Here is a 22,902-nt window from a genome sequence, read left to right on the forward strand (position 1 = left end):
AGCACCAGTGTATAGTATGGTGGTTTAACAACCATGCTTACTAGAAAACAAGTGTATTCCTTCGGCATGGTTGTAAAAGAAGGCCCTAAAAATATCCCCATTTTTCTCTGCCTTTCTATTGCACTGTAACATTTACCGTACATCCTGTTTCTAACACACCTCTTCCTAATTTGACTGCATGGTCAAAACCGACCTTTTTGTAACTGAAAAGGGCATTGCAGCCAGCTCACCTAAACCAGCCCCAGGAGAAAATCTCTTAAATTGCTTGAACTCTGAGCAGCACACCTGTCTCCCTACGCAGTAGAGAGGCGATATCTGGGAGGATCCCACAGCATGTCCAGGTCATAATTCAAGATTCCTTGCTCTATTAGGGAATCAGCATTTTTAATGCTAATGTTAAATACAATAAATATCGCAGTGGCCACCAACTTTCTTGGGCTTGTAGCTCGTTTGAAAACTGTTGTGGGCACCACACACACACACCACATTGCAATCACACACATCGCAACTACAAATGCATTCGTAGCAACTACAAGCACACAAACACTGTTTGCACACCACCAGCAAATAGATTGAAGGGGGGGGAGTCTTCTATTGGAATCCATAGGTTTCCCCCCAAGCCTAATTGTAGAAGGAGGCAGGTGATTTCAAGGAAGAGAGCTGCATCTGATGAGATAAGTGTTAACCCTTCACTTCCCAGCTGCCCACCCTCTGCTGTGAATCCTCATTCTTTGAATTACAGCATGTGGGCATTTTTGGTGGAATGGGGAGGGAGAGGCAAGTGTTAACCATTCTCTCCCCAGCTGCAACCTGACCCCTGAAAATCACCTTCCTGTAGCAATTAGGTTTCAAAGCCTTCAATTGGCTATTCAGTGAAGGGAAGGCTGGGACCCTGCAGGTGTACTCATTGGTGTTACAAATAAAAACAGCACAAAAACAATACAGTGGTACCTCGGGTTACATACGCTTCAGGTTACAGACTCCGCTAACCCAGAATTAGTGCTCCAGATTAAGAACTTTGCTTCAGGATGAGAACAGAAATCGTGCTCTGGCGGTGCAGTGGCAGCAGGAGGCCCCATTAGCTAAAGTGGTGCTTCAGGTTAAGAACAGATTCAGGTTAAGTACGGACCTCCGGAACGAATTAAGTACTTAACCCGAGGTACCACTGTAATGAAAAAAGAAGCCGCTTCATTGTCAAAATAAAGTACCTGCCACACTTCTGAAGGTATTTGCCATCAAGCTGAATAGCAGTTTCCTTCTTGATCCGAATGGAAATAAAATCTAGACTCTATAGGAGAAACAACAACATGGAAAATTAATGCATTTCTTAATTGAGGCAGGAATATCATCTGGTATCAATTAAACTAGTAATTAATTACTGTCGCAATGTAGGCACTAAAAACCATACATAATTAGAATAACATGAAACCTTTTATGCCTCTGTTCCGGCAGAACAGGAGGAGGGGTGGCATGAGGAATGTCGTTTTCATTCCTGAGTGTATTTCATTAGCAGCGAACAAAACCAACCCACTGAACCGCCCAATCACTTCCAGGAAAAGTTGGAGGCATCCCCCTTTCCACCACATCCAGTGCTTCCACTGCACATCCCACAAAATAAAGCTCATACCACCAAACAGTTCAAAGGGTGGTTGCATAAAAATGCCTCTCACCAGGAGATCCTGTTCACTTGGGCCAGAGAATAATGCGAAAAGGATTTCCGTCATTAATAAAGCAGCATCTATCAGCTGCCGCAGACAAGTTTCCCTTTCGCTCTGGAGTCTGTGTTTATTTTTTTAAAAAATAATATTTATTGAACATTTTCAAATATAACAGAAAAAAGAAAAGAAATAAAACATCCATTTTCTAACCTTATTTTCATTACCATCTTTCCAGGACTTCCCCACCCCACCCCCTCTTGTATTCCAATTCCTTCAAATAGATTCAGCAAGTTCTTACCCCAAATTTTAAACTTATTATAATTAACCCAATGTTGAAGATGTTTTTCCATCCCTTAAAATCGACCCCGCTCCCTTCCACGAGTTCCCCTCTTTAATATGTAGAACAGATTAAAATAAAAGAAAATGGAAAAATGAATAAAGTATAATTTAACACCCTTTGGATTCCAAATTTCCCTCCCCCCTTTCCCGGTTGCGTTCCCCAATGTCCATCAACGCCTGTTGTCATCCTGGAGATCCCACATCTAGGCCGAAATCCTTCACAAGTCCACTTTTTAATAGTCTTTGCCGTCTTTTTGATCCTCTTTAGTTTCGAGCGTCCAATCTTAGAAAAACTCTATCTCAAAAAAGGTCCATTTTTTCCATCCAGATCTCTGTATTTAAGAGTAAAAACTCCAATTTTGTTTCTTTAGACCTTTCAAATCTGGATGTCCCAAATGTTCCCACTTCCAACTTTGTCCAATTCTTGTTGTTCATGTTGTTCTTATTATTCTCTCTCCTCACTTTCCTCTAGTTTCTTTTCCTGCTCTCCTGCAAAAATGTTCCAATTCCAAAGGCTTCTAAATTCCCTACAGAGGCTTTGTTATTCAGGAACAAAACTTTACGTCAAGTCCCTTCCATTCTTCAATAGATAAGCCTATTGTCTCCTTTAGTGTAGAGACCTCTGTAGACAAAATAGTGTTCCATTTCTGCAGTTTCCCAGGAGATAAAAAGTCCAATTCAAATTCCATGCCAGCAATACTTGTAGTGTCCCACAGCCCCTCTAGAGGGATTATAGTAACTCAGTTTCCTTCCAGATCGCACCCAACAGTCAAAGTAACTTGTTATTCCTTGTTTTAAACAATTTATATCTAATTTGTAACAAATGTAACCGGCAAAGTCCTCATAACAAAGTTCTCTTTTCATTCTTCAGCTTTGACAGCTCCTTTGACAGCTGTCAAAGCCTCTGTTTCTCCTCTCCCGGCGCTCTCGCGGATCACTCCTGGTTCCCGGGGGGGGGTTGCATTTTAGCTCACGTTCTACTTTTCTCCTCCAGCCCAGTCTTATAATTTTCCATCGTGAAATTAGTAACTTTATCAAACTTAGGTAGCACTCGATCTTAGTTGTTAAATCCTTTACTTTAAATCCTCTACGACAGGGGGGAGGCTGACTTCCTTTTTGCACCTCCCCCACTCGCTCCGAATTTAAAATTTATTTTTTTCCCCTTTTTAACTCCAGTTTCCAATTACTCACGGGTTGTTCTTTTAATCCGAATTTTCAATGGAAGAAGTCAGCGCTCTCCGCCAAATGGCATGTGGCTTCGCTCGGCAGGGGAAGCGGAGGACTCATAGCACCACCACCCCCCGGCACCCGCTCCGTAGCCTTTAAAAAGGCTCCTTCGCAGGTCGGGGGGGCGCAAACGGTGCCCGCCAAGTCACCATGCCCATGGGTTTCAGCGCCCATGGTTTTTGAGGGTCCCCGCAACGCCGACGCGGTAGAACCCAGCCTCCGCCGAGCAGGCTCCCTCCGGAGCTCGGAGGGAGTCCGCCATTCGGCGATGGCGCCAACCCGGAAGTCCTGGAGTCTGTGTTTAATATTGGACAGATGTTTGAGAAAGTGCATTAATCCAGCAGAGTGGGAATGGACAGCCGACCACCTCTGGGCTGTGTTTTCTGCAGCTTGTGACATTATTTTGTCCAGGCCCATAAATCACTGGACAGTATCTCTGGGATCTGCCTTACTAAGTAGCATAGTGATGCAGCCACCTTAGGCAGATGTGGGGAATGGGAGCAGTGGCAATATATTGGAGGTGACATTTGTGCAACACAGCCTGCCCTGCACCCCCTAAGCTAACCCACTGCTCTCAAGTGCAGTGAGGCAGCCACTGATTGGGCACACATAGGTCGTTGCCTGCAAGTGATAGGGATCTGAGTCCAGATGTTGGACTCCCATCAGTCACAGCTAGCACAGCCAATGGGCAGGGCTCGTGGGAGCGATATTCTCACATCAGGAAGGTCACAGGTCCCTGAACAATGGGTATAAGTGTATACATTGGGTGGGACAGGGCAGGTGTATCTAGAGAGAGAGAGGATGACATGAAAACGACCTCTGTTAAATTTGGCCTTGTCTCTTCCACATGTTGCTGATAACCTCCGTTCTCACTTATTGATGGCACATCAATTGTGTTTGTAGTTAAGGCTCCTTTGAAGTGAAACTCTTTGATGAAGTTCACCTTATCTCAAATTCACCCTCTCTCAATCAACAAAAAAACTTCCGAATTGGCCCAGCAGATGGAAAACACAACATTATTATTTTTTAAATGAAACATGGGAGAAATCCTCTTTCTAGGAAAAATCTTTTTGAAGAGTGGGATATAAACTTGATCAAAACCTTACTATTCTGTGCATTGAGTTTTTCTTCCACTGTCTGTGGTGCTCATATGCATGCGCTAAAAGGGATACACCCTCTAACAACACAGCCTCTTCTCCATTGTCAAGATGTCAGAATTACTAAATGAACTTTTTAGAGCACATGAGTTTAACAGCATTTCTCAACTCTCCAGCTGGTACCTCGGCTTGCCTGCCCTGAACCTCTCATCATTGGATAGTCCCAGGTTGCAGTATTATGAGAGAAGGAGAAAAACTTCCCTATCCACTTTCTCTACACATACATAATTATGTTGAGCTAGCCAACACGATGCCCTCCAGATGTTGTAGGACTTCCACTCCCATCAGCTTCAGCCAGAATGGTCAATGGTAAGGGATGATGGGAGTTGTAGTTCAGCAAAAGCCCCGGAGCACCACATTGGCTACCATTGCTGTACGGTAGGGCCACCGCCAAGACTTTTTAAAAAAGTGGACATACTTTGACGTAGATTAGCAAATAGATTTCCTCCAAAGCAACCTGGGCACGGCCCCTGACCTCGCACAGAGCTACAGTTCCCAGCACCCACAAACTACAGTTCCCAGGATTTTTGGCGGAAGTCAGTGCTTTAAATGCATGAAGTGGATGTTCCTGCTCTCTGCAGCTTCTGGGCCTGCCTCTTCCTCAGAATTCCGCCGGTTGGCATCAGTGGGGCGGCCAGTGCCAGCTCGCAGGTATCCCGTTCTGCCGTTGCCTCCAAGTGTGTCAAAAATTGGCCCGCTTGTTGCCTATAGCTTGCAGCTGGGCTTTGCTGCTGCTTTGGGGTGCAACCCTACTCACGTAGCCTTCCCGGGGAAGACGCTCCATTGAAATGAACGGGGCGCGTTTTCCCCGGCGGGCGCGCATTCCTCACCGGCGCGAGGGGCGTCGGGGGGCGCGCCTGTGGGCGAGGGGCGCTGCTTAATGGCCGGGACGGCGGCGACGATGACCCTTCCGGGGGCGGTTTCCGCGAGGCGAGCTGCAAGGCGGCGAGCGGAGAGTTCAGCTCACCCCTCCGGGGGCGGAGGGAGGAGAAGGCGAAGCGCAGGGGGGAAGCAGCCCAGGAGCCCAGCGCCTCCGCACAACCGCTCGCACGGCGCGCCAGCGGGACTCGTGCGCTCCGGGCAGCCAGGCCGGCGGCGGCAGGAAAAAGAAGCAGCAGCCGCGACCAGGCCCGCGAGAAGCCCCACAGGGAAGGAGGCGGCGGCTGGGCCCCCGCGGGGCTTTGCTCATGCCGCGGCTCCGCATGTGGCTGTGCGTCTCCGGGACGCGGTTTCGGCGCGCGCGCGGAGCCCCCGGAGCCGGCGGAGGCGGCGTTATGCCCCGCGGACGCCGCTAGGATGAGCTGCAAGCGGCCGGCGGCCAAGCCCCAGCTGCGGAGGTCCTTCAGCGAGCAGCTCCGGGACTCGACGGCCAAAGCCTGGGATTTACTCTGGAAGAACGTCCGCGAGAGGCGCCTGGCAGGTCAGTCCGGCGCGCGCCCGCCCTTGCAAGCCTCAAGGGGAAAAGAGGTGCAATGCGCTCCGGGGACCCCCTCAGACAGACAGACAGCCCGCCTGCCCTGCACTTGCCACGATGCCAGCCGGCGGCGGCAACAACACCACACTTGCTCGACTTCCGAGCGCGCGCGCCAAGTTTTGCTCTATCTCTCTCTCTCTTTGAACACCGTTCGGGTTTTTTTGGTTTTTTGTTTTTGCGTTTCCCGCCTCTGCGCTCCGAATGATAAGCTCGCCTTGGCCAGATTCCTTTCTGCCTTCTATCTGCAGGAGTACAATTCAGAAGAGACACTTTTCCAATGAAGGTTCTGCAGATAGAAAGCAGAAGAAACCTTGCCAAAAAATAAAAAAGAGGAGGCTTTTCATTGGACTCACACTCCCGCATGTCTCTGGGGACTTGGGTTTGTACATCAAAACTCTGTTGGTGCAGTATTGATGTAAGAGTTTAGTTAGGACCAGTACTGAGGCATTGTCAAGGCTGGGACGAAAGAGCAGCTTCTTTTTTGGTGGGGGGGTATGTGCGTGTGTGTGTACCTTTATAGAAGAACAGATTGTCAATGTTTTAGGTTACTATTGTTATCCATGCTACCGGAGGGGGGGGGGCATTTGTTGTTTTCTGATTCTTGGACCGGTTCCTCCCTGAACATCGTGCTGTGCCTTGAGATCTGTGCGCTGTGCGTGACTTTGTAATGTGCCACAGGGACATCGGAGCTCTGTGCAATAAAATGGATTGGTGCTCTGTGCCAGAATCTCAGTGTTTTAAAAATAGGTCTCATTGGGAGCACAGACCGGGGTGGACCAATTTTCTGATTCTGGACATAGTTTGGTGCAGTTGTGGGCTATTCTTGCCTGCATTGCTCTGAAGCATGTGCTAGGGTTTGGATGCATGCACCACACAACTATTTCTGCATCCCATGCAGCACAATCCCTAAGCAGGCTTAGTTAGATGCACTCCCCCACTGAGTCCAATTGGACTTTTATCCCTCTCTAGTAAGGTGGTGTACGGGCTCCCATTTGTACTCTGCATCCAGCCTGTTCCCACTGCTGGCTGGGGAGGCAGTGTTTGTATGGCATTAGCTTAGCATCAATCCATATGTATTCTGTTCTGATGAAATCCTGCATTTTGATGTGTTTCCCCCCAGCAAACCACTTTTGATCTGAATTGAGAATAAGAATGACCTAGCTGTATAATGTGTACACAGCCTAATTGTACTTGAGAATTTCATCCTGGCTGCGCTTCCAATTGGTGTGCGCACTGAAGTGGATTAACTTAACTTCCTGATAAGCGAGACATCGCGATCTATGACTTTAAGTACTTACGTGTCTAAAGCAGAATTCATTTGTCTTTCTCCATGTATATGGTTGTGTGAAAGGTGTACAACAGGAACTTCCAGCTTTCCCCTCAGCTTCCCTTTTCCCCTTGAGGTCAAGGCTCTATGTGATCCACTCCATCCCAGCCCCTCCATTCCCCTGAGGCCCTGCAACCACTTCTCTCCTTGCAGGGCACTCTGACTATACTGCAAAACTCTTGCTAAGTTTCTCCACCCACACCCCAGCCAGCCTTCATCTCTATGCTGCATTTAGTTAGGTTTCTTGACCTTCACTCTGCCCAGGGTGTTTAGCTGTATACCCTGACCAGAATGTCTGTATACCGAGTATAGGATGTGCTGTAGTTGCACACGCATGCTCACACATGGTCGTTGTAGCACATTGTGGAATGTGTTTGTTCAGGAGCAATCTCTGTGGCCACAGTAGCTAGGTGTAAATTCCTACAAGAGAGCTTCTTTATATACAGTATCTGTGAAACGTGCAGCTGGCCCTTTCCAGTGTGTTTTCCTAAGCTATTTTTAAATACGTTGCTTTGGTTCACAATCGTGCGTCCCCAGGGCAGCTTTCTAGCGGTCCTACCCCTCACCCCAGCCTGCAGCTGAAGTGCTTTTCCTGCCTTCTCCAGTGTTGTGAGCTTCTATCTTTACCATCTTCTCAATTATTGATCTCCCATTTCATTTCTGATTAGCAAACCAGGCAGTAGGGAAAGGAGCTGCTCCTGAAAAGCACCTCTTGTGACCACAGAGGAGCAAGGAATGTTTGCCCCCTTCCCTGCCGTGTTTAGTTGGTTGCAATGTTTGGCTGGCAGAAGTGCGAAGATGCTCTCAGCTCGCTGTGTTCCTACCTGGAACTTTTGGCAAGCTTGTGCGGCACTTTCTGCACTCAACCAAAAGCATGTGAAGCACACAGGGAGGATATAAACGCCTTCTGTTTCGCTGCTGCCGCCACCGCCGCTGCCCTGCCTCAGAGATTCCCACTTTGTGTTGAGGAATGCGCAAGTAGCTCTAGTACATGAGTGATCTTCTGTGAACATTCAGGAACAAGGGGAAGCAGTGGTCAGGTGTGGGGTAAGAGATCAAAGTGCTTCCTGAGTCTTGGGGCCCACATATTGTCTTTACAATTTCTTTCGGGGGGGGGGGGTGAAACCCCAGCCAAAGTGTGCCCTTTCCATGATGACCAGAGTAGAGTAGGAATAGAGGGCTTGTCTTCAGATATTGTTGGATTCCACTTCTACCTGGCATAGCCAATGATCTTGGACAATGGGAGTTGTGGCCCAGCAACACATGCAGGCCCACAGGTTTCCCGCCCCTGATTAGAGACCCTAATGGTCTATAGAAGGATGGAGCTAGAATTTCACTTTCTGCTCTGTTTATGTGTGGTGTAGTGGTTAAGAGCGGCAGTCACCTAATCTGGGGAACCGGGTTCGCGTCTCCGCTCCTCCACATGCAGCTGCTGGGTGACCTTGGGCCAGTCACACTTCTCTGAAGTCTCTCAGCCCCACTCACCTCACAGAGTGTTTGTTGTGGGGGAGGAAGGGAAAGGAGATTGTTAGCCGCTTTGAGACTCCTGAAGGGGAGTGAAATGCGGGATATCAAATCCAAAACTCTATGTATCAAAAGTAAGGGTTTTCTAAAGTGAGCATTCTTTGTGAGTACATGAAATGTACTTCTTCCTGTCCTGTTTTGTGTGTGGCATCATTGCGCCAGGAGGCAGTATCAATAAAACACATTATTTATCTACTAAGTGTATACACAGAATCAGAGCCAAACAGTGAGTTGTATTCTCTACCATTTGAGCTGATGGGCTTTTAGTTTTAATGGTTCAGTTTCCCATAGTCCTGTGTTGTGTATGAACATAGCCCATGCCTCCTCCTTTTGTCTTTCTTGTCCCTAGGAAAAAGATGAGTAAGAGCTGCCAAGAAAAAAAATCTCTATACACTTACCTTTTTGGCATGGATGCTGCTTTCATGTGGGCACGTCTCATGCTGCAACAGCCTCTTTTGAAACAGGAAACCATTTGGGTGGGTGGATGGCATGTTTGCTATGCATGCCACTGTCTACTCAGATACTTTCGCTTGGGAAGTAAAGGCAACATTCATCTGTTTCATGAGGCATGGCCATGTGTGAGCACCAATCACGGCACTCTAACAATATAAGAATTGTAAACTCTATAAATCAGAGGGGTGGTCAGATGTTTTCTTGATTACAAAATGGCAGTGGGGAACCTATGGCCCTCCAGATGTTGTTGAACTTCAACTCTCCCATCACCACCAGACAGCATGGGCAATGGCCAGGTAGTTCAGCCACATCTGGAGGACCATAAGGTTTTCCACCCATCTTAGAGAGCATCAGTATGAGAGATTTGGAAACATCCTTGATCTCAGGAGGCATTTTATACTTTTCAGAGAATGGGTAGGAGTTTTGTCAGGAGATTTACACATATCATTTTAGGCTAAATGTAAACATTATCTTCTGCATTGTCCTCAATAGTTATATCTGTGGCTATATATCTGTAATTGTTGGACTTTGCATGGCAGCTTGTGTCATGTTCCAAGTTCAAACTCTGTAAAGTTAAAATGCCAAGTCAGCTCTTATTACATGTAGCAACAACCTTGTGCCTGATCTACTGTATAATAACCAAATAATTATCTACAAACTGACACATGATGTACACACATATCATTCGGGAGAACATTTTATGATTTCTCATAAGAATGTCAGTTTAAAATCCCTTTCAAGAAGGAGGAAAACCTCACTAACTTTTGTAAACAAATGATGAAAAATCTTGTTTTAGACACTAAGTACTCCTCACTTCATATGTGATTAGGACAGACAACTGAGTTTAAACAAGAAGTCTGCCTCTATTGTGTGTAAGCAGCCTATGGAAGTTGAGACTCCCAGGTAGTTGCACTGTTGAGCCAGTTTGAAGCAAGTCAGAAACTAAGAAGCCCCTGAAGGAAAAGTAAAAGGTTTGTTTGCTCTCCAAGAGCCTCTTATTTCAGCTGCATTATGGTAGCAGCTGTCTGTAGTTCCAAAGTATGCTGACATAGTGGGAGCCTGTGGAAGCCACCAGGAAACATAGGGAACAATTTACAGTCCTCATTGCACTTGACAGTTTCCCGTTACTTATTCTTAATCAGAACAACCATATCTCTTTTGGTATATAATGCAACAAAATTAAAGTGCATGCCAGCTGCCATTTCCTGTGAAGCAAATTTCCTTGACTAACTACTATTCGGCTGCAGGCAAGTCCTTGAATGAATTCTAGATTAATAATTTAAGTAAGGGTTTTTGGCTAAGGGGGTTGAAGTACTGAAGTTCTAAACTTATAAAACCTTCTGCTGTTTTGTTTACTGCCCGGGGCTCCTTGGGGACGCAGAGTGGGATAAAAAACCTAATAAATAATAATGAAACACTATAATTTAAACTTCTATCTCTACCAATAGGCTGGTGATCTTGTAGGACAGCTGATGCTTATCTGGTTAACCATGCAATCCTATATATGTCCATTCAGAAGTAAGTCTAAAGGCATTCAGCGTGACTTATTCCCAGCTAAATGTGTATAGGATTGCAGCCTGAAATGATTAATTTGACAAGATAGCAAAATTGTGCACGCAAGTTGGGGAAAAAGGAGTGCAAAATATATTCTGTCATACCTAAGTGACTTTTCAGCTTTTTGCCTTTGTATTTGTGTCCTTTAGTCATGGCCTCTACAAATGCAGCCCAAAGCCTTTTATCCTCTACTTCATTCTAACATTTCTTAATAAAAAAGCATGGTCTAAATATATTATTGTGTTCTGGAATGCTATCAGCTGCTCATCCTTCATACTTGTATGTTGAACAGTTGCCCAACATTTATTTATTTATTTATTTAAAAAGCTTGATCTGTTATTCTCACCAAATCCTTGAGCGACAGTCAAATCAGCAGCTCTTCATTGCAGACTTGAATTTGGCAATGCAATCCCATACCAATCTACTCTTAAGATGACTTACAGAAGTGTCTTCTTTCTGTCTGGCTTTCCTCTCTCTTGCTTTTGAATATTTTCCAATATATTTTTACTATAAAAAGAATGAGTGGAATTCAGCATAGCGCTAAGGAGATCATTCCATCAGCACAGTCATGTCTCGCTTGCCCAAGAGAACCATCTCCTCTCTCCTCCCCCTGTTCTAGGAGTTCTTTCAACCCTCCAGAAGGAATCTGTGAGAGGTGGGGAGGAAAACCCCATTGTGCTAGTGAGAGTCCTTGCGCTGGCTTCTGCTAGTGGAATACGGTAGATGAATCTGGAATAGGGTAGTTGACTCAAGCAAATAAACCATTATCTAAACTTCAAAGAGGACACCTGAAGTGGGAAAGATGAGGGGTAGCCATCAAGACCTATCAATTTTGGGTGGGTGGATGCTATCTGTTCACAACTCAGGATCACAATGCCCCAAGGACCTCCTCTTTTCATATAAACCATCCCAGACTATGTGTTCATCATCTGAGGCCCTTCTTTGCATTTATCCACGTGAGATCCGGAGGGTGGCAACAAAAGAACAGGCCTTTTCTGCAGTGGCTCCCTGTCTGTGGAATGTTCTCCCCAGGGAGGTGCAGCTGGTGTCATATCTTTAGGCACCGAGCAAAAACGTTTCTCTTTAATCAGGCCTCCTTTCAAATGTGTTTGTGAGAGAGGGGTTTATTGTTTTGTCCTTTTTTGTTTTAACTTTCCCTTGTGTTTTTATCTTGTGAACTGCCCTGAGATCTTTCCATGAACATTTACACCTCATATCAGATCTTGGACTTCACTTAAGATTAAGTCCAGGGTTACTGCCCCCCTGGTCCATTTCACGACCAACTTTTCTAGAGCATAGTCATTTAGGACATCTAGAAAAGTTATCTCTTTGTCACCATGACTGGAATATGCTTGTATCACATATTTGTTTGAGAGTTATTGAACTCACTCGCTAGTATAACACTTCCTGCTTTGGATGTTTCCTTGATTTCATTCTCTGGCTCAAGATCATCCTGTGCAGTTTGCTCAGGTGGATGAGAGTATATCCCCAGTACTAAATTACTCTTGGGGCCTGGATGAATCTTTTGGAATATCTAGTTTGCTGGACTCATATTCTCTTCAATGTACAGAGCAACAGTACTGTACCTCCAGGAAATGCTTTCTACGATACGATACGATAATCTTTATTGTCATTGTCCCATACAGAACAACAAAATTGAAAATCTACATCAGACATTCAGAAACCAACAAGCCTCCTATCTCAGCTATCCCAGCCTAGTTAGCCCCCTAAAAACTCTGATACCCCATAATTAAATACAATATACTCCCATAGAGACTACCTTACACTGCGTTTAAAACCAAAATCGCATTTGAATAGAAACTGTTTCTCAGAAGGCTAATCCTAGTCTTTATAACCCTGTACCCTGGACCATAAAGAAGGCTGATCGCCGAAGAATTGATGCTTTTGAATTATGGTGCTGGAGGAGACCCTTGAGAGTCCCATGGACTGCAAGAAGATCAAAATTATCCATTCTTAAGGGAAAAAGTGCTCACTGGAAGGACATATCCTGAAGCCGAGGCTCCAATACTTTGGCCACCTCATGAGAAGAGAAGACTCCCTGGAAAAGACCCTGATGTTGGGAAAGATTGAGGGCACAAGGAGAAGGGGACGACAGAGGACGAGATGGTTGGACAGTGTTCTTGAAGCTACCAGCATGAGTTTGACCAAACTGCGGGAGGCAGTGGAAGACAGGAGTGCCTGGCGTGCTCTGGTCCATGGGTTCACGAAGAGTCGGAGACGATTAAACGACTAAACTACAACAACCTTCTTCCAGAAGGCAAAAGCTGAAAGAGATCATTTCCGGGGTGCGCACTATTCTGCACTATCTCTGCAGCTTTCTTATGGCACCTGAAAGCATAGATTTCCTGTCCTTCCTGTAAAGTTTGTATTCAAAGATAACTGTGTCCCACTGGTTATCCATTTCATCAGGTTTCCATTCTGCCCACTATATTTATGCTCTCCTCTAAAAGCACTGCAGCTTGCCTATCTTGGCTCAGAGACTTTTAGTCTATAAACACCTATACAAAGTGTCTCTCTCCAAAGACCATTGGCATGTGTGTCTTACCCTACGGTGCTTTGGAGTGGTCTTCCATGTTCAGAAACCAAGAGGCGTTAATAATTTTATCAGCAGAGTGCTGCATAGACAAGAGGGGAAAGAAGAGACTGAGAGGAGATCTGATAGCCATTTCCAAATATCTCAAGAGCTGTCAAATGGAAGATGGAGCAAGCTTGTTTTCCCCTGCTCTGGAGGGTTAGACTCAAACCAATGGCTTCAAGTTACAAGAAAGGAGATTCCAACAACATCAGGAAAAAACTTTTTGACAATAAGAGCTGTTCAACAGTGGAACTGTCTCCCTTCAGGGGGACTCTGCTTCCTTGGAGGTTTTTAAGCAGAGGTTGAATGGTCATCTGTCATGCTTTCACTGAGATTCCTGCATTGCTGGGGGTTGGACTAGATCATACAATTCTATGATTTCAAGTAAATACAATCAAATTTAGAAAGCACCAATAAATAAGGATCGAAAAAGTCTAGCTAGGCTTTGAGAACCCATCTTGGGCATCAGCTACAGTTAAGAACAGAAGCTATTTCCTCAATAAATCCTCATACTTTGGATTGGATGCTACTTTTAATTGATTGGAATGTGATTTTATCTATAATCAGACGCTCCCAAATTTTATTAGGCTGGTTTCTGATAAAGACAAAAACTGGCATTGAAAGCAGTGAAGCACTGGAACAAAACATGTATTATGAATTGCTGTGACATCAGTGTGCTAGGAAGTCAGTAGGGCTCTATTTGGTATGAGTGTGATTAGGTTACAAGAGATCTTCTGAATTCCACCCAGACCAGGTTTTTAAACCACCTAATCAGGAATGCGACTATCTTTGTGGAACAGACTCTTTTTTGTGTTCCAGCTTCCAAGATACTCTTGCTTGGGCAAAGGAACCTCCTGTGATTATCCTGATCACGTTAGTTGCTTTTGAAATGGTGTTAACACTGTTGATATTTGCTATTACTAGAGTACAGAGGTGGGGTGTTCAAAACAGTTTCTGATTGGTATGGCACGACATACAGTTGATTTCTAATACTATGACAAGACTGTCAATGAATTGTGAGATAGCATTCTTCCAAATAGAATATTTAATGAATTAGAATAATAGTATTCGTAAAGGAGTTATAAGATCAATAGATTTCCATTGGCATTTTCAACTAGTGAGACGCTATTCCAATAGGAATGAATATAATATATATACTATAATATAATTTATTATTTATACCCCGCCCATGTGGCTGGGTTTTAAAATACAATAGTTTTATAACTCAACAGAAAAATCTTACATAGAGCTAATGTACAGGAAATCATTAATTTGCAAGAAATATAATCAGTAGAGTTTATATATACATTTAGTGCAATGCATTCATGACAAATTGACTGTGTTACATGTATTTGCTTTGATTTCAACTAATAGGAACACTATTATTTTGATATCTGTTTCATAACTAAGCTTTTTCTGCCAATTCAGATAACCCAGTATTAATTAAACAATCCACATATAAACTGAATATTTCACAGTAGAGCCCATTTTTTAAGGATGTGGAAACTCTGTGTACCCAAAACATGCTATTTATCATCATGAACTTTGTGTATATCCCCTCCTACATACCACAGTCAATTACAGCCACATGTTTCCAAGAAGCAAAGCAAGGATATTATGATCTGTTTTCCTCTTGGTTGGCTGGGGAATTAGAAGGGCTACTAGTTCTGATTAACTTCAATGGTTATTTTAATGTGTGAAATCATTGTCTCAGCGATGGAAAAAAAGAGACCCTCTTTGTCAAAGAGAAGTCTTCTGAAAGAGTCTCATTATATAATCTCTGGTACTTCTGGGAAGAAAAAGATTACTTATCATTAGTCCTTTCATGCGGACAGCCAGAGAATTTCTGTGGGAGGTTCGGTCCTATAAGAATTGTGGTGATCGCCAAAAGGTCAGTGATTAATAACATGCCATGGATACTTACATACATGACGTGACAAGCACTTGCTAAAAGGAATTGTACCCACTTCCCATATCTACATTCCAGCAAAGATACTGAGAAACAGAGGAGGGTTCCAAAGAAGTTAAGGAAGACCCTAATGCATTAAAATGAGGAACAGTGTATGTGTGAACTGGGCAATGCAGATTGAAGGGTACTGTACCTTTAAAGCTCATTCTAAGCACCTTCTTCCCCTCAAAGAATTCTGGGCACTGTTGTTTATCCCTCATAGACTTACAATTCCCAGAGACCCCTTTGCAGTACCCAGAATATTTTGAGGAAGGAGGTGTGCTTCAAATGTGCTTTAAAGGTATAGCATGTATGCAGGAAGTGCCAGGACTCTGACAGGATGCTGGAGTTGCCCTACCTCATTCCCAAAGCTGGGCAGGCTTTGGGAAGGTGGCAGGAGGGCTCTTGGACCCACCAGAGCATCGCGCCTCCCTCCCTAAGCTGGACAGAAGCTTCCCAGGCTTTGAGAAGGAGGTGCCAGGGTGTCATGTGAGACTAGCCTAGTCCCCCTGGTCCAGGCATAGGCAAACTTTGGCCCTCCAGATGTTTTGAGACTACAGTTCCCATCATCCCTGACCACTGGTCCTGTTAGCTAGGGATGATGGGAGTTGTAGTCCCAAAACATCTGGAGGGCCGAGTTTGCCTATGCCTGCCCTAGTTCAATGATAGCACACCACTGGTTCAAATTTCCACTCATCCATTAAACTCATTGGGTAATCTTGGGCTAGTTACCAACCCCTTAGTGTAACTCTCAGCCAATCCCAGGGTTATTGTGAAGATATGGAAAGAAGGAGTACAGTGGTACCTCGGGTTACAGGCGCTTCGGGTTACAAATGCTTCAGGTTACAGACTCCGCTAACCCAGAAATAGTACCTCGGGTTAAGAACTTTGCTTCAGGATGAGAACAGAAATCGCGCGGCGGCAGCACGGCAGCAGTGGGAGGCCCCATTAGCTAAAGTGGTACCTCAGGTTAAGAACAGTTTCAGGTTAAGAACGAATTAAGTTCTTAACCCGAGGTACCACCATACTGAGATTGTCACCTTGAGCCCATTGGAGGAAAGGTGAGATACAAATTTAATAACAAAAGAAAAGAAAAATGCCACTAGGAATTGATGGTTGACTTAAATTGCAAATCTAGATACATTAACTTGGAAGCCTTATTGATAGAAATGATTTCTTGGGATCTCAGGTTATTATTATTTTTAGGAGCAAAAATGAAAGCATATATAGAATTATTATCTCAGATATGCTTTCCTTGACATCTGGAAGCTAAATATAAGGTGGTGGGAATGTGTAGTAGTGCAAAAGGGATTGTGGTTGTCTGGTTTCGAACAATACTCATGATGTTTTTCATACCAAAATTTCTTACTAATTATATTGAATGTAGCATATGTTACTATATTTTCAGTCCAGGATACATATACACACTGTTCACATTTGTTCTCCTATCTCAAACATACTTTCCTTATTCAGAATAGTTATATTTGCTTGCATTTGACTTCTAAACTACAAAACAATTGCTCCTTACAACATGTTCTGGAGATGTTTACTTACCCAAAATAAGCAGCTCACACCTTTAGGTCTAATATTGGCACAGAAGAAACTGTCTTATTCAGACAGACTATTTTTCCATTTAGGCCAGTATTGTCTACTCTGACTGGCAGAATCTTTCCAGGGTCTCATACAGAGATCATTTCCATCATCTGCTATCTTAAAAACCAACCAACCTTGAAACAACAGGGATTGAATTTGGAACTTTTAAAATATTTATAGTATTTGCTATATCACTGAATTGTGACCCATGCCTCATGCATTTCAGCCTCTTGCCCAAAGGTTTCATACAGTGGTGTTGTGTTTGTGCTTAGCTTAACTACTTTTTTCTACTCGTCTATACAGTATTTTATGTTTCCTATATTTAAAGCTATTGGAGATTTGGGTGCAACTCAGCTTGCAAAAGAGTAGGGGTCTTGCATGAGTTAGATAGAGTTAAAGGTAAAGGTAAAGGTAAAGGGACCCCTGACCATTAGGTCCAGTCATGGCCGACTCTGCGGTTGCGGCGCTCATCTCGCTTTATTGGCCAAGGGAGCTGGCGTACACCTTCTGGGTCATGCGGCCAACATGACTAAGCCGCTTCTGGCGAACCAAAGCAGCGCACGGAAACGCCGTTTACCTTCCTGTCGGAGTGGTACCTATTTATCTACTTGCACTTTGATTTGTTTTCGAACTGCTAGGTTGGCAGGAGCAGGGACCGAGCAACAGGAGCTCACCCCGTCGCGGGGATTCGAACCGCCACCTTCTGATCGGCAAGTCCTAGGCTCTGTGGTTTAACCCAGAGTTAGGGACCTCCAAATTCCCAGAGCATCCTTGTATCTTCAACCTCTATATTTTGTGTATGTTAGACTGATATTCTCAGTTCGCACTTTGTTTTACAACTATCCTCTTCGCTTATGTGGTGACAAGCAGATATTGCGTGTGTTTCCATGTTTACACTACGCAGGCAGGCTTAGCTCAGAAGCTAAACTATGGTTTCACAGGAAACATTGTCCACATGTTTGGGATTATAACAAGGCTCAGGGTTAACTATGGTTGAGTCTGCACTGTGCCTCAGAGCACTGTAAAGTATGGTGTGTAAATTAAATCTCTTTGCTAGATCTTCCATTGTGCTCCATGCATTTTTCCAACAGATTATCCATTCATGTTATCATCTTGTTCTTATGACTGGTGTACCACATAATTTCCTTGCAATCTGGATTGCTGTGAGGAATTCAGAGTATTGGGGAAGTTCAGTGAGCTATTGTGAGCTATTCTAAAAAAGATTTCTGCCACGCCACATAATTAAATCTATTCTAGAATTATATGGTTTGGAGCAAGGCAAAAGCATCCTCTATTTTGGATATTGGGGAGGTCACAGCTGGGAATGTGCCAGTTAACAGATTCAAACAGATGGATGCTGACAGGTTGCGCCTACTGTTCACAAACCTACTTTAACAAATATCTTGCAGCCCTCACTTCCCAACAATGTTCTCTAATTCAAGTTTGGAGCTGCCTATATCAAAATGCAAGATGTGAGGCTGCAACTTTAGAAAAAGGTGCCTTGGGTGATGGAGAGTGTCACTCAAACCAAAAGAAGAATGCCAAGAAATGTCCATTAATCAGCCCTGCTTTGTACTGTCTGTGTTGGTGTGTGTGAATGACTACAGAGATGAGATTTCAGATGTAATGAACTGAGTCTTTTCAGCAGCTGTTTTCTCTCTTCTTTTCCCCCTCTGGCATTTAAAATAATCTCCGTCTGTAGAAATCCCTGCCCAAGTGACAGAGAGACAACATGTCCCCAGAACAACTTCCTCTGTCTGTGCAAGGGAGCAGAAACAGAACAAGAAAGTACAAGAAACAGAAGGTGTTAGGAGAGTTTTGGGGGGAAACATAAACCAGCAATGACAAGGAAATTGGTTTTTTTGGTGGCAGAATTCATGTCTTAAACCATCCTCTTATCTCCATTCTGCTGCCCATGCAGAAACAATAATAATACACACACACACACACACACACACACACACACACACACACAAACAAACCTCTCATCCTCTTGTGGTCGGAGCTTTTTGCTCCTTTTGTCTGTATTGGGGTAGCCAAGGCAGTGCCCTTTGTATGTTCTGGACTCCCATAGCAGTAAAAGGTTTAGAATTTGGGCTGACTGCCAGCTCCGTGTACTGTTTTTTTTATATATTGCAAGTGGGAAATCTGAAGTGCAAGAAATGGAAAAAGTATTTATCAGTAATGTGTTTGTGTGTGTTTGCTTCTTACTTACTAGCCCATTATTTGTTTTCTTTATTTCCACAATTATTTGTATACCGCTTAGCTGCAATTGCATTCCCTCAACCACTTACATGTAGAAAGTATGGAACCCACAAGAAGAGCATGATGGGGAGTTTGGTCCTGTAGCTGTTGACTGACAACTTTGAGGGCCAGTAGATGACTCCTTATTTATAATTTTAGCTTTAGAGCCTTCTGTATGGAGCCCAAAAGCTTCAAGTTTCCCTTCTGATTGGCCTTTTCGGGGACAAAAAAGTAGGGAAACCCAATTTTGAATCAGACTCACACAGCGTGGTCAATAGTCAGAGATGATGGTGGTTGTAGCCCATCTGCATTTCAAGGGCTGCAGATTTCACATCCCTGGATTAGAGGATATACCAGGGGTAGGCAACCTAAGGCCTGGGGGCCGGATGCGGCTCAGTCACCTTCTCAATTTGGCCCATGGACTGTCCGGGAATCAGCGTGTTTTTACATGTGTAGAATGTGTGCTTTTATTTAAAATGCATCCCTGGGTTATTTGTGGGGCATGGGAATTTGTTCATTACCCTCCCCCCCAAATATAGTCTGGCCCACCACATGGTCTGAGGGACGGTGGACCGGTGCTTTGGTTATACATTCAGATTCTCAGGTTCTATTCCTCCTCAAATTAGATAAACTTGGCATAGTAAAGTTTAGAAGGCGGAGAAAACTGATTTAAATAGAAAACAAATGAAATAATGGATCTGTGGTTGGTAAAGGGCTTAAGCAAAGCTCACTCTGGAACAACAACTTGGCTTTTATGCACGTACATGAAGTAAATATCTTCAAACCGACAGAGTGCTGCTGCTGTAGGGGCAGAGCAAATGTTATCAAGCTAAGAAGTATGCGCTAATCCTTCTGTTGTAGTGTTTCATGGAAGCTAACAAATTCAGAGGGATTATTAAATGACTGGAACAAATTCCCGGCTAGGACAGATTTGAACATCTACATTTGGATTCTAGGTCACTGCAGTAAACTATAATGAAGAGATCCCACTCAAAGCAGCTTCTTCTAAAGACTTAGACCCTTGGAGTAATGTTTTCCAGTGGCAGAAAGCCAGAGCAATACTTACTTTTTTGTACAAAGAATACTTCAGTTGAATTTCCTAATATTATGTTCTTAGGATAAATCAGCCAGCAAATGAGCAAAACAAGAGAGTCACCTGACACAGAATAAACTTCCATCAATGCATGCTTTTCTGTTTTGGGAAAATGGAAATATTTAGTTTCTGTAAATGATACAAAGATGTTGCCTATCAGATGTTCACATATTCAGTTTTTACCATTTACACTGTACACTTGAAACAACACCATATTTATTTTATCATGCAGATTAGTTCTCTGAACTATTTTTGTCATTAGCCATATGTACATAGCATTTTTTTTTATATAAAAAAAGGCAGATTATGGGAGGCTGTTTCTGTATCTTGAATAAACTTATGGGCCTGGATGCTTGCATGCTATATGTAAATTCTTACAGAATGAAACCAGGTCATAACTTTGCCTGTGGCAAATAGCAGTTGCCTTCTGAGGAGCAGATGAGTGTCAAACTGCAATTATATTGGCACCTTTCACCTGTCTGCCATCCTTTATGTTCTCATATACTGCTAAAGCATCTTGGAGACCCAGATGCCCATTCAGAGCTTTTGAAGCTGGCACTGTCAGTGTGGATTGTGCTGGGTTTAGTTCTGAAGCTGACCTTAGAGACTGATAGCATACATCTCTCAACTATGCAAAAATGAAGTGGCTTGGGCTTCTCAGTTTGCACTAAACTAAATCAGGTTCATCATCTTATCTCAGACTTTGGATGGTCAGCTTTGTAGTTACCCATCTTTCTGCAGGGGCAAAGAGATTCCATTCACTGTGTTGATTCAATGAAATTTGGATTTTGAGGCAGTGTGCTTTGACTGAATCTCTGTGATCTGTATATTTGGTTCACATGGAAATGTTGGCTGTTTTCTATCTTCCAACACAGTTTCAGCTTTTGAGCATCGTTTTGTGGCTTCACCCCTCCCCCTCCCGCCTCTTTCTTTTCGGCTTTCTGGTGTTTTCCATTTGTGCCTCCCCATCTTTTTCTCCTGCTCATTTGCTCATCCACTTACTCTGCCTTTAATCTTGTGACCCCTTAAGAACCTAAAGTGAAACATCTGTTTGGCTAGAAACAGTAACTGGCAGCAACCCCCTATTGCTGCATCACTTCAAATATGACATCTTCAACTGTCAGCAGTCAAGTCAATGCCAAGAGGCGTTCAGTTCTCATTATTACTTTATCACATAAAAATCAATCAGTGGGTAACTGTAGAAAGTCCAGAAGTGGTCTATGTCTTTCTCCCCCACCGTTATAATAGTGTGGGGTTTGTTACATTTGAACCCTTTGGTGAAAATAATAACTGTCGCATCTCCTCCTGCAACATGATTTGCAGAACACTTTTGCTGGCAAAATAGCTTGTATCCTTGATATGTATGGGATGGCCGTTCTATAATGCGCTGTTATTTAGTCTTGTTATAAAAACTGAAATAAAAACATTTATTTAAAAACATCAGTTGCATCCCTGTTGGACTATGGTGCTTCTTCACACACAGAATCTGGAAATGAGTTATCTTCAGCCTCTGTTTCTCACAATTGCTATGAATGGGATTCTTGGAACCATGTGGGTAATTAACCACCAGGATAATAGTGGCTTGTTTTGGGTAGGGTTGGCTGATGACATAATATTCATTATAAATGCATCTTTGAAGGAAGGACTGCTCCTGGTCTCTTCTAGGCATGTTGCAGTGAAGAAATCTACATAAAATAGCTATGGAGTACCAAGAACTATAGCTACCTGAAATTTTACTGCCAGGTGAAATCTATGAATCACAGTAGTTTTGTGGAGAGGATGGTGCCTAGAAATTTCATGTAACTTTTTGTATATCATACCTACAAAAGAAACCTCTTGCAGTGACTGTATCCTGTGCTCACATAGAAATACATCTTATTGAACTTAATGGAACTAGTAGGATATGTGTAGAATTGTTGAACCAAGTGGGACTTAATTCTGAGTAATCATGCATATGATTGCTGTGCAATTTAATTGTATCGCCTTATTAGAAGGTCAATGTTTACACAAACATTATACTCTCTCTCTCTCTCTCTCTCCCCCCCCCCCCCACACACACAGTTGAGAGAGAGATAAGAATATTACTTGCTTGCATATAATGTTGATCTTCAGGCTGTGTGATAGGAAGTCATTGTCACTGCTGTCATTCCTTCTCCCTGAGCCTATAAACAGCACTTCTTTGTGCCAAACTGACATGTCAGCATAAGGTCCATTAATGCTTTTAATATCAAAAGAAATATTTTATAGCATCGTTATCCTCTTAAACCTACCATTCTTAAAATGCAGGCAGATAATCCCCCTGATGTTCAAAATGGAGGGGGGAAGTGGATACATCATTCTGCTGAGCTGAGGATTGTGTGTGGGTGTCTTTGAGCTTTACTTTTACATGTAAAAATCCGCTTGCACAGAAGTATTCTTTTTTACAAGAAATTGTCAGACAGTTTACATACAGCAGCTGTCTCGCCTCTAAAACACATCAGTATCTCTCTGGATTTCAAAGTTTGGTTTTTTGAAAGAGTTTGATCGTGCTGTTTCTTTCCACCTCTTTTTTGGATTGAAATCCTTTATAAAGCCTCTCACTCACCATTAAAATCTGGGTCTGGGGGGGGGGGGGGGAGGAAGAAACATCTTTATTTCCTTGTGAAAAATAGAAAGCTCCATTCCTTTTGTAGCTTTTCCTGCTGCTCTTTTCCCAAGAGATACATAGAATAATAA

At 43.5% G+C, this 22,902-nt stretch overlaps 2 protein-coding genes across 4 annotated transcripts in view; one reads left to right on the top strand and one right to left on the bottom strand.

Annotated features, from left to right (window-relative positions):
• Positions 1 to 22,902, bottom strand: part of LOC310843240 (cilia- and flagella-associated protein 337-like) — a 1,288,916-nt gene that overhangs the window by 520,993 nt on the left and 745,021 nt on the right. The window lies entirely within an intron of this gene.
• The window catches only part of STARD13 (StAR related lipid transfer domain containing 13), a 231,072-nt gene that overhangs the window by 80,943 nt on the left and 127,227 nt on the right, over positions 1 to 22,902 (top strand). For 2 of the 3 annotated variants that reach the window (XR_014563562.1, XM_083736123.1), the window contains exon 1: positions 3,518 to 5,801. The exons of the other annotated variant lie outside the window; for it this stretch is intronic. Coding sequence is in view for 1 of the 2 variants with exons in the window: in XM_083736123.1 (XP_083592249.1) it covers positions 5,678 to 5,801 (124 nt within the window). In the remaining variant the exon portion in view is untranslated. Of the gene's footprint in view, positions 1 to 3,517; positions 5,802 to 22,902 lie in introns of those variants that run through there. 3 annotated transcript variants of the gene reach the window in all.

Source organism: Podarcis gaigeae (genome assembly GCF_964106915.1).
Source record: "Podarcis gaigeae genome assembly, chromosome: 4".
Lineage (NCBI taxonomy): Eukaryota > Metazoa > Chordata > Lepidosauria > Squamata > Lacertidae > Podarcis > Podarcis gaigeae.